The 12,908-nt window shown below is 45.5% G+C and overlaps 1 protein-coding gene across 1 annotated transcript in view; it reads right to left on the minus strand.

Moving 5' to 3' along the window:
• The window catches only part of ALOX5 (arachidonate 5-lipoxygenase), a 41,941-nt gene that overhangs the window by 18,239 nt on the left and 10,794 nt on the right, over positions 1–12,908 (minus strand). The window contains exon 4 of the mRNA XM_061162041.1: positions 4,559–4,681. Coding sequence (XP_061018024.1) covers positions 4,559–4,681 — 123 coding nt within the window. The remainder of the gene's footprint in view (positions 1–4,558; positions 4,682–12,908) is intronic.

The following is a 12,908-nucleotide window of genomic DNA, read 5'->3' on the forward strand; positions in this document are numbered from 1 at the left end:
AGCCCCATCCTTGCATTTACTCCTGGGGCAGTGGGCTGGCGGGGACTGAGTGTGTCCACAAAGGTCTGGGAATCCTGGAGCCTCCTCATGCCTTCCAAGGACTGAGGTTTGGGTGTTTTGTCTGGAGTGAACCTGGCTGACGGGCACAGAGGGCTCTGAATAGCATCGTCGGGGGGACACCCGTGAACATGCAGGAGGGCAGCAAGTCCCAGTGACTAAAGATGGGGACTCAGCAGACTGGGGCCCCTCCTGGCCCTGCCGGTCACAGCAAAGGTCACAGGCAGAAAAGGACACACCTGCCTGAAGACTCCTGTTTGGGTCCTGCCTCGATTTAGCAAATACTTTTCTTGTTGGTCCTGGCTACCTGGAGACCTGGGAGCCCACTCTGCTTGAGGGCAGGTCCTGGGGCCATGAGGCCAATGACCTCAGCGAGTTAGAGGAATCAGCTGCCTACGGAAGGTGGATACACTGTGAGGCCTGGAATGTGCTACAGCACAGCCTGGGTTGTGGTGGCTGCACACAGTAGGTGCTCGGTGCCTCAGAGCCTGAGAAGAACCGTGGTTTCGTTCTGTCTATCGTCATCAGCAATTTGATCCCAGCCCTTCATGGGGAAGGGGGAGCTTTTACCCACACACTTGCTTTACTCACGTGCTTGTTGCAGTCTCACCACTGCCAGGCAGGCCTCCAGGAATGCCCCCAGCTAAGCTTCTACCAGCCACGTTCCTCCTTCCTCACCCAGCACCCAGCCCTCCTCCTCCAACCTCCTTTGTTAACTGAGCTCCCTGGGACAGGAATCCTTGTGAAGGTGGAGGACTAAATCTCTAATGATCTCTGGTGTCTGGGTGCGGAGAGGCCTTCCCAGGCCTGTACAATCCTCCCTGCCCGGAGGATGGCCCAGCACCACACTGCCCTGGAAAGAGGGCACTTTGTGGGGGACTGGGAGGGTGTCACAGCCCCACGTGGGTCACGGGTCTCCCTAGCTGGTCTCTTTGACCTTTAAACAGAAGGTTGGCACCGAACACAGGGTGGGGTGTGGTAGGACTACCCAGAGGAAGCCAGAGATCCAGGAAAAAGAGGAGTTAGGAGGAAAACTATTTGCAAGTCATCTAGAGGCAAAATATTGCTACATAAAAAGACGTGTTATCACACAAAGCAGAACCCGTGGCCAGAGAGGGCACCTGGCTCGTCTGAGGTCACACAGCCAGGTGACAGCAAGGACAGGTAATGGCACAGCCAGGTAAAAACAGAACCAGATATAGACACAGCCAGGCGGGAACTCACATGGAGCCGCCTCCTGGCCTGGGCTGGGCACCAGCTGTGGGGCCTGCGCTGGCAGAGGCGGGAGCTCCCGCTTCCTCCGCCCCCTCCACCCCTTTCCTTCTTTGAACAGCTTCTCCATTTCCCATTTCATGGTTTTGCTCTTTGGGGGTGGGGGGGCCAAGCTTACTGGACAGGGCCAGCCCCGTTCCAGGCAGAGCAGGTGGCTTCGAGGAAACTTGCCAGTTACCCAGAAGTGACGCGGAAACCGAGCTGTCCAGAGGCGGATGTTCAAGAGGGAAGGGCCCTGAAGATCTCCCTGAGTCTGTTTCCTATAGTAAACGCCGGAAGGACGGAGTGGCGCCTCATGGAGGGAGCTGTAGGGAGGCCGGCCAGGCCCCAGGTCAGGTCAGATCAGGGACCTTCAGGGCAGTAGGGCTGCCATGTGCAGGGTGGACACCTTTTCCCCTTCAGACCACTGAGGGGATGGACCAGAGGGTCTTGGAGCCCCAGCTCCACTGCTGGGGTCTGGACACAAGAATCCTGAGTGGGGCTGGAGTCCATATGCAAGCCCAGGCCAAGGCTAAAGAGGACAGTTGAGATGGATGCAGGTCACTACAGCCTGGCTGAAGATCCTAGCCCCATCTCTTCCCTGAAGTGTGGTCTCAGACAAATCCTTAACCTTCTGTGCCCCAGTGTCCTCATCCATGAAATGGGTATAACGATTGTCCCTGCCTCACAGGGCTGACATGATATATAAAAAGCACTGGTATGTAAAATGAGTTCAACAAATATTAGTGACTAGCACCCCGATTATCACTTACTGTTAATGTTAATATTAAAGTCTGTAGCCTTAAGCTATGGTGTTCTGGGGGGACCAGTGGGTAAGTTCACAATCCAAGCTACAGCACAGTACTTGCCCCCTCCCTCCTGCCCTCTCCTTCCTGGGGTCCTGCTGTTTAATTCACTCATCCCTTTCTTCCTTCACACTCAGTTCACCAAGGAATCTGTACGTATTGGTTCCTCTTTGCTTCCTCTCATCTGCTGCCCCTGAGTGCTCTCCTCCATGACACTGGGTGTCATATCCTAGTCACTGTATCCACAGAGTCAGCTCTAAACTCCCCTGATCTCCCTGAAGCATCTGACAGTCAACTTCTCTTTCCTTGACACTAAAATGCTGACCCCCATGGACCTCATCCGTGCTTCAAACCCTCATGGTCCAGCAGTCTCATCCCAGTAAAGGCTGGGATCCTTGCCCCATTCCCTGCATTGGCAGCCTCAGTCCCACTTCCCTACACAGGCCCCCCAACTCCAGTCCTCATGGATCATGGAGTTCTCACTGCCCTGAATGCCACCCCTCCACTCCTCCAATCAGCCCAGTGAACTCCTATACATCCTTCAAGACCCAGGTTGGGCTTCCCTCTTAGAAAGCTCTCTCCTGATGCTGCTTCCTCAGAGCTTCCTCCCTGCCTCCCGCTTCCCGAGTGCTCCTTTCCTAAGGAATATCCATCAGATGCCATTGTGATGATCCGTCCACAGCTCGGTCTTCAATAGACTGTGAGCTTTTTGGACTGCTTTTGATTCATCTCAGGTCCCCACTCGCAGGAGCCCAATAAACGTTTGTCAAAGGATGAGCAGCAGATAGCCTGCTCTGGGCCAGCTTCCACGGGGGTGGAGGAAGCCCAGAGGAGCCAGCAAACAGGCAGTGACAGAGCCTCAGGTGGCAGCTCCCTGGCCAGTCTCCTTCCTTGGACTCAGGAAGGAGAAGGAGGTCCCCCCCAATCACCCAGAACGGAGCTACTAGAGGCCACACCCCTACAGGGTGCTAGACCTCCCCACAGCAGCAGTGCCTACATGACTTCATTTCAATCTCACAACAATTCTAGCAGTCAGGCAGCATCGGCCTTCCTTTATAGTCAGGGAACTTTTAAGCCAGGAAACTTAAAAACCTCTACCAAGATGATGCAGCTAGAATCTGAAATGGCCACTGCTTTCCAGGCTCTAGAAAAGGTGACCTCTTGCTTGTAAGGGGTACTTAGAGATGAGATAACATTTGTTATAATTTTAATAGATTAATAGATTCCCCCCCCCTCCACCCAGCATTGCCATGACGGTTAAAACAGACAATTCTACGGAGAAATTCTACATACCCACAGCCTGGCACTGAGTAGGGGCTTGGTAAGTGTCAGGCCCTTGTTACTTTCTTCCTCCCAGAGACGCAGCCTCAGGAAGACAGATAAACTGGGTCTCTGGATCTCTCTGATATAAGGGGGATTCCCTGCAGAGTTTGCTTCTCAGGCTGTGTGTGTGTCTGTGTAGGGTTTTTCTTAAATGTCCCAAGGAAGAAGACCTGGGGGTGTGGCCTCCCACCTCTTCTTTACAGAAGTTCAGAAGCTCGACCAAATGAAGCAACTTCTTGAGGGGAGAAGCTTTGCAACTAAGCAAACGTTGCCACAGAAGCTAACTGAATGAGTACTTCTCAACCTGTCTGCCTCCTGGTTATGCCAATCCACGGCTAGGGCCCACTTGGGGAAACTCTCACCCTAGCGGTAGGGAGTGGCCGGCACCAGGAGGTGCTGAAGCTCCTCAGGGCAGTCCAAGGCTTGGTCAGGTAGCACGTCCATGGATTTAGGGTTTTCCAGATTTGCATGACTGGGAGAATTCCCTAAAGTGTCAGTGTACTGATTCAAAGACCCCTCTGCTAGCCCCGGGGCGGGCCTGGGGCTCCATGTTGGTAACAAGCACCCAAGGAGTCTTTGAAAACCATCAGTAATTCAGCCACCAAGAAGGAGCACAGAAGTCAGGTCTCTGCCATTTATTAGCAGGAGCTATCAGGCAAATATCTGACTTCCTTCTTCTGCAGATTCTTCAACTGCAGAATGGGGTTAAGAACTGTGCCCACCACATGGGGCTGCAGTGAAAGATGAACAGAGATGCAGGTGAGCCACCGGCACAGGCATGCTGGCTGCTATTACCGCAGGACCCTACCACTTAGGGCACAGCTTACATCTGGTCTACCCTGGAACCGGCCCGAGGGGAGATGAGGCACCCCCAAGTAAAGACCTCCACTCTGGGCTGAAAACAGCTCTGTTTGGTGTCTGGAGCCCTATGTTCTGTAACTTTGTTTAGATACAGGTTCCCCTGTGATTGCACATTCAGGATCCATGCTATGACCAAGATGGAATCAAGTGATTTGGGAGGAGTTGCTCAGCAGAGCTGCTCCCTCAGCCCAAGACCCCCACGAGGGGAGGAGTGAGAGTCCCGCCTCCGGCCCCAGCTGCTCAAGCTCTCACACACTTACGCTTTGGAGTAGTTCAGAACGAAGTCCACGCCCTTCTCACTATCGAACTGGATATCTCGGGGTAAATCCTTGTGGCATTTGGCATCAATACTCAAGGGGAAGCCGGGGTTCCACTCCATCCATCTGAGCGTGAAAGCGAAGGAGAAAAAATAGAATTAAATGTCTGACTTCTGGGCCTGCCCCTCAGGCTGAAGGTTGCCCATCAGGTCATCACGTTGTGGCTGAGCACGTGCCAGGTGAGGTATGGGGATGCCTCTCAGGGTCTGGTAGCCTCCCACCTTGCTGTGTCCTGAGCCTCCCAGTGGGAGGCCTGAGGTCTCCTAAACCTGAGGCTGGGCTTCCAGCAGAGGAGTGGATGGTAGGTGCATACAGAGAGCATCAGAAGACCTCATTTGTTTGAGATGACATTCAAGGGCGATGTCCCCCCAGCCCAGAACTGCCTTGCTGGTCACTGGAGGTGGAAGTGGTAGCCCCCCACATCTGACCTGGACATCCAATGTCTCACCAGCTTGGTCAACACCCTTGTATCGTGTGTGGCAGTCAGGGGAAAGGGGACAGTGGTCATGCCTTCACACACGGGGCACAAGGCAGCAGGGTGGTTGGGCAAGGACCTCCAGGCACAGACTGCTGCCAATAGTGGGTTCAGACATTGCTATAGTCAAAAGAGCTCCCCTCAAACACAGGCCATGTACTCTACCCAACCAAAGATTTTAGAGTCTGTTATCCTTGAACTTTATCCTGCAGCACTGGGCATTTAAATTTTATTTATTTTTTTGCCATGTCTCACAGTTTGTGGGGTCTTAGTTCCCCAACCAGGGATCAAACCCAGCCCCTTGCAGTGGAAGCTCAGAGTCTTAACCACTGGACTGCCAGAGAATTCTCTGTCTTTTTAAAATTTTCTTTTTGTTTATTGCAGAAGCAAACCAAACCAAAAATCTGTTAACTTCTTTAGGGCAGGGAGAACGATCTTATATTTGTTTAAAAACCAAAATTTACATTCTGGGATTTCAGCTTTTCCATTTGTATTCCTAATTATCTTTCCTTTTTAATCTCTCTTATGAGAGGGAAGTAAAACATCGAGTGTACAGGTCATTAAAAAGTTGCGAGGCCCTTTAGTATCATCTTGCACTTTTATTGTCACAAAAATTCCCAGTGTTTTTTCAGTCATCCTGTTTGTCCAGTAAGCCTCTCACTATTATCATTAGAGGTGAAGAGGAGTTGGATATGAGCACTCTTATAATCACTCAGGGTGTATTTTGAAAAGTGTTTTCTGTTGCACAGAACCTTACATTTCCTGCTCTTGGTTTACTTACAACATTCTATTTTCTTAGATATTAAGAAAACCTTCTATTTTTGTTGTTTGTATTAATACCAATGCTGGGACACTAACCAGACTAAAAATGCAGGTGAATGTACAAAATAAATCAACCAATTTATTGATTTTTTTTCCTTTGTTTAAAAAATTATTCAAGGCATCTCCAATATACGTCTAAAACTGAGACAGTTATCTGGTAGCCCAGCTGGTATTAACTATCAATTGTGGGTGCATGCCTGCTCACTTGCACAGTCATGTCTGACTCTTTGCAACTCCATGGACTATAGACCGCCAGGCTCTTCTGTCCATGGGGTTTTTCAGGCAATAATACAGGAGTGGCTTGCTATTTCCTCCTCCAGGGGATCTTCCCGACCCAGGGATTGAACCCCCGTAACCTGTGTCTACTGCATTGGCAAGTAAATTCTTTATCACTGTGTCACCAATTACTGTTGGTCAAATCAATTTAAACATCACTAAACATTTTCTCTTAGCCACTGGAAGTCCAAGGGCTCTAATCATTTAAGAGCTTAGTGGAGCTGGATTTTTTTCAGGATGCAAGCACTGAGCCCAACGAGGGGAGATGTGCCAGCTAATGCATTCCCATTTTTTTTTTAAGTGCAGTTTACCTGGAGTACATTTGCTTAGGACCTCCCTGACTCCCGCTGACCCCAGCCTCCAAAATGCTTTCACCTCGGGTGGTCATGAGACCACAGCCTCTTCAATGCAAGGAGACAGTACAGTTTGCCAGCTAGTTTACAACTGGCACCTGAAACCAAATGCTATATTCCTTCGACTCAAGGACTGCTGCCTGAGAGACCTGACAGGCTGACCTGTGCAAGGCCCAAAGACCTTCCCATCTGCAGATAAATAGGCCAAGAAAAATCACACTCCACTGGGGAGACCATGTTGAACAACCAACCAGAAGGAAAAAGCAGAAAAGACATTTAATTTCTTTAAAAAGAGAGAGGGCTAGAGAGGTCTTAAGGAGATGTAATTAGAATCTAAAAAGACTTTCTGCAACCATAAAACATGATTTCTGAATAGAAAATTCCATAGAAAAATGGGAAGAGAATACTAGTCACTGTGAGATCTGATCAGTCTCCTGGAAGACAAAAATCTATTCATTATCTCATTAGTGAGCACTGTTATATGACAGGAACTGCCTTGGGCCAAATAGAAGAAATTGTAACACCGATATACAAAGAAATGGAAGCCATGGAAGAAAACACAGGAGACATGAAAGTTGGGTATAGAGGATTTGATTTGTGGAGAGTCAGAGTTCCAAAGGACAGAGAGCAATATATGGAAGAGTAAAAATCAAAGAAATAGGAGAAAAACTTCCTTAAGCTGAAGAGACCTCAATTTTCTGAGTAAATCCTATACAGAAAAAAATAACAAAGGGGAAAAAAGGCATTCCTAGATATATTCTGGCTATATTGTAAATGTCAAAGAGGAGAATGTTGGAGGGAGGGAGGGGAGAGGAAGGAAGGGGTAAAGAGGGAGGAAAGCTGTTCCTACAAACTCACAAGCTTCCGGGAAAAGGAAACTAACCAAACTATTATTAGGTTTCTTATTTGTCATGGTGACGACCGGGAGATAGTGTTAGGTGTTTAATGGACATTTTTTAGATCATCATTTAAGCCTCTTATATCAAGTCAAGGAATTCGTGAGGGCAGGAGAAATATTTTTTTGGGGAGGGGTTGTGGGGACAAGTATGGACTGGGACATTATATTACCCACATATATTACTAACTTTTTCATATAATTAATTGAAAGTGCATGTATGCATGTCCAGTTGTTTCAGTCACGTGCAACTCTGTGACCCTGTGGATTGTAACCCACTAGGTTTCTCAGTTCATGGGATTCTCCAGGCAAGAATACTGGAGTGGGTTGCCATGCCCTCCTCCAGGGATCTTCCCAACTCAGGGATCTAACCTGCACCTCCTGCATTGCAAGAGGATTCTTTGCTGCTGAGCCATCAGGGAAGCCCCATATTAACTGAACAACTTCAGCTAAACAAACATGATGTTAAAATGAACCATGAAGTTACTGTTTATTAGAAAACAGTAGCAAATATATTGAACAAATAAATAAGCAAAGAGCGTTTGTCAGAAAACAACATATTGAACAAATAAAAATATCAAAGGTATTTTCTCAAAAATCAAGACTCATAAAGGATGTTCATCCTTGCTACGTTACTTTGTTCTGGCAATAAGAATAAAATCACTGATGTAAATAATGTAAACTAAGACAAAAAAGTATCATCATTTTTATAACATGATCAAATAACCAGACAATTTAAAAAGACTCACTTAAAAATAATTAGAACCAATAAAATAGTTTAGCAAGGTGTCAATACAAAGTAAATAGTGAAAAATGAGTAATTCATCTTTATCCCAGCAATATTCATTTAAAATGGAAAAACATCCCACTTAGAATGGTAACAGCTGCAGTTTCCATTGGTATAAGGCAACTGGAACGGTGAAAGCACTTCATGAATAAAACCAGAAATTCTACTGAAGGATATCACACAGATCTAAGTGGGTGGAAAGATGGAACATTATTAAAATGCCAGTATGGGACACATTTATTTGTAATTCAGAGCAATTCTCATCATGAAAAACTAAAAAGAACAATGAGAATACAAAACAACCATTCACATTTATCAGGAAGTCCTGATCACCAAAAGATGGTGCTGGGTCATGCGGTAGAAAAACAGACCCAAGAAAATATGTGAATGTAATACAAAACTAGCTAATACGTACTCAGTGTTTCCTGTGTGTCGAATACTAGTCTATGTGTTTTCATAGTGTAACCTATTTAATTCAAAACCCTAAGAGGTGGTATTACTATTTCTCCCACTTTACAGATGGGGCAGTTGAGGCGCAAAGAGACTGAACAGCTTTCACAGTGGCAGTAAGTGGGGCTGAGCCCAGGCATTGACTGCAGGGTCCGCACGCGTGGTTGCCACATCAGCTCCGCGTGCCGTGGGTATCATCCCAAAGCAGCAGGGAGAAACTTATTACCTAATAAATGATACCAGAAACATTTGATTCCGATTTCACATCATGTATAAAAATGCATAGCAGATGAATTAAAAGCCTAAAGTTAACAAAATTATAAAAAATATTAGACAAAAATATGAGTACTTATGTAACACTGGGATGGGGAGGGCCTTCTTAAGCAAAGCAGGAAACCCAAAATTTACAAAGAAAAAGAATGCATATATTAAGAAAATAAAGAGCTAAAATCTGTGGTAAGAGCAACAGAAGACAAATGAAATACACTATACATATAACAAAGGGATACTATCCCAATATATGAAGAGCTCCTTTAGATTAATAATAAACTCATAGAAAAATAAAGTGCATAAACAGGCAATGTGAACAAGAAGCAAAGCAGAGGCTAAACTCACCAGTGGCCAGAGGCATGCAGATTAAGACAGCAGTGGGCTCTTACTTCAGGGTAAGGGCCTTTTGTTTTGTTAAAAATTTAAAAGATTGATGTCATCAGGCATTAGTGAAGGTATAGGTAATACTATATCTTCATATACCATTGGTGAGATTGAAAACTGCTGTAAAATTTTGGGAAGAGAATTTTGCCATTATTTCTTAAAGTGAAAACTGATGATTTGACTCAGGTATGTGAGTTCTGGAAATTAATCTGACAGTAATTCAAGCACCAGTACATCAACCTGTTTGTACGAGGTTGCTTCTTGCAGCACTGGTTTTAATACAAAATATAATCCAATATACAAATGGGAAACAAACTGAATGCCCGTCTATAGGAGAATGGTTGAATAAACTCTGGTACTGTCACATAAAGCAAGAAATAGTGGCAAATTAAGGATGAGGAAAACAGTAAAAGAGATGCTATTGCACACACATTAGATTGACAAGGATGAAAATGTCTCAAGGTGTAAAACGGGTGGACGATGTAGGGAAATAGCAACTCAGGAACAGCGCCTGGGGTGAAAATTGGCAGAACCTCTTTGGAAAACAATAGGCAATATTTTGAAAATTTAACATGTGGTCTGCAACCCTGCGTGTCTGCTCCTGTGTATGTTCCATAGAGCAACTCATTAAAGAAATCAGGAGACAAGGTGTATGAGGAAACTGATTGCACTGGCTTGTGACAGCCAGAAATTAAAGACTTCCAACATGTCCACCAGCAGGGGAGTGGGGGAGCATGATGGTTTATTCACACGATGGTGTGCTACACAGAAGCTAAATGAAAGCACGGCACCTATCAATTGGCAGCTCTTTGCAACAGAATAATGGGGGAAGAAAAAGCAAGTCATGGAATGATTAGATTAAATGATGTAGACGAAAACCCACTTCTCTATAGTTTGCTCTCTGTGTGTGTGTGACTGTGTACCACACATGCAATCACAGTGAGAGAACCTAGGTGCTGGGTTATGAACTGTGTGGGCTTCTCCATCTTCCAGCTTGGCTGATTGAGTGAAGAGAACCAGCTGAATTTGCCAGCTTCTGACATACTGGAGACTATTCTTAGCTGTTAACTTCACTTTCAAACTCTTATCTGGAAGCCTGAGGGTTCCTGTGAAAGAGGAACTCTAAGAATACGCAGACAGTGCAAAGTTCAGTGTTTCCTAAACGGAAACAGAGCAGGAGGTCTGAAAAGAACAGATGAGCAGAAGGAAGAAGAAAAATGATGATTAGATCTACGAAAGGGGCAAACAATCTCATCAGAATACCCTCTGCCCCGTGTCCCTGTGTGTCCGTGCGTGGTGTGTGCTCAGCCAGGAACGACTCTTTGCAACCCTATGAACTGTAGCCCGCCAGGTTTCTCTAGACCCTGCCAAAGCCCGGTCCCTGTAAGACCAACACACCACTGAACCCACCTCTCCCTGGGGAAGGGGTGTTTCCCAAAGGGGCTTCACAGAGCACTCCTTCTGCAGGACATTGAGTCCTACATCAAATTCTCTTGGGAGATCTTGGGTTATAAAAGATCAACCAGGGATCATTACCTCCAAAAACGTCTCAGTATTCTCAGTGCTTATGTGCACTGTGAACCGCCAGGAGAATGTGATAAACAGTTTCCCAAACTTGTTTTACCATGGAGCCCTTTTTTGGAGAGAAAGTTTGGGGACCAACGTCCCAGGATGCATTTTGGAAAACACTGGGTTAAGACAAAATGCCTGTTATAACAATTAACATCTTAGTCTGAATTAGTGTGGAACTGATAAAATCTGCTCTCCACTCTCTTACTTGGACATAAACTAGCAGATTCTCTGGAAGCTGCTTAACTCACCGTAGTATAGGACTCCTTCCTTCCATAAGCACGTGGAGTACTTGCTGTAGGGGCTTTCCACCGTGGGTGAAATGGGAAGGGAAGGGGTATAAGAACACCAACCCCTTAGGATGGGGACGGGTGGTGCAGTGCTCTTGGCCAATGCCTCGTGCACTGCATCAAGCACAAAATTCTCAAAGCTCATATGGTGCCTGAGCTGAGAGGCTTACTCACAAATATTCTACAGCAAGTCGCAAATTCATAGATGCTTAACATCACACATTGCATTATCAGATTATTCTTCCGAGTGTGTGTGTGTGTGTGTGTGTGTGTGTGTGTGTGTGCACGTGCACACGCACGCTCAGTTGCTTAGTCATGTCCGACTCTTTGTGACCCCATGGACTGTAGCCCATCAGGCTCCTCTGTTCATGGTATTTTCCAGGTAAAAATACTGGAGTGGGTTGCTGTTTTGGTGATCTTCCTGAACCAGGGATCGAACTCACATCTCCTGTGTCTCCTGCATTGGCAGGCGTATTCTTTATCACTGTGCCACCTGGGAAGCCCTTTATTCTCCTATATGTGGTACTAAAATCATAGAAGTTTCATTAAAATTTTTTTTACTATGGAAAAGAAAATATAAATATGGAAAAGAAAAAAGAAAAAATTTAATACTCACATATGAAAAATGCACAAAACATCGTATAAGCAACATCCAGATCAAGAATCAGAACATTGCCAGTAGCCTCAGCCTCCCACATGCCAACTCAACCTCCCCAATCACCTCAACTTTGTAATAATCACTTCCTGCTACTATTTATTGTTCTACTGTTATACAAGCTTCCCTAAACAACATAATTTCAAACCTCATAAATTGACCAGACATGTGGCTGGCTTCTGTTCTTCAGCACTGTGTTTGAGGTTTGTTCCTGTTGCTATGGGTACCAGCAGTTCATTGCTCTTCCTAGCAGGGTAGAATTATCATAATTTATTTACCTCTTCTACTGTTGATGGACATTGGGTGGTTTCCATTTTTTTGCTCTCATAAATAATACTGTGACCATCTCTGTACATGTATCCAGGTGCACCTGCACACCTGGATTTGGATCCAGGAGTAGAACTTCTGACCATAGATCAAATGTAGCTTGACTTCCATCAGATATTACAAAACTGTGTTGTACAGAGGTTGTTTCAATTTTTAGCCCTGTTAGCAGTGCCTGAGCCTTCCCATCCCTTCATACCTTCTTTGACACTTGGGTATTGTCAAGGTGTTTCAACTCTGACTGTGTGTGTATAGTATAGTATAGTAGTAGCAATCATTCATTGTGATCTTCTGATTTCTCCGATTACAAATGAGGCTAAGCACCTTTTTGTATACTTGCGGTTCACATTTTGTGCAGTGACTGCAAGTGCCTTTTTTTTTTTTTTTTTTTTTACTGAACTGACAATCCTCTTTTTGTAGATTTGTAGAGATCCTTGGTACACAGTGAATAATAATTCTCTTTGTACTGTTTTGTAGGGAATAAGACTTCCTCACTTTGAAATAGCTGAGATTATTCTTTCCTTTATGGTTAGGGCATTTTGAGTCTTATTTGAAAAATCTTTTTTCCTGAGGTCATGAAGAAGAATCTTTTATGGTTTAAAAGTGTTAAAAGTTTTGCCTTTAATATTTAAGCCTACTCACTCCAAAAATAAATTTTCTGAACAACATGAGTTTAGTCTCCTTTTCCTCTTTCTCTGCCTCTTTCTTTCCATTCTGTATGATGCTTAATAACCCCACACCAC

Source organism: Dama dama, chromosome 15 (assembly GCF_033118175.1).
Source record: "Dama dama isolate Ldn47 chromosome 15, ASM3311817v1, whole genome shotgun sequence".
Taxonomy (NCBI): domain Eukaryota; kingdom Metazoa; phylum Chordata; class Mammalia; order Artiodactyla; family Cervidae; genus Dama; species Dama dama.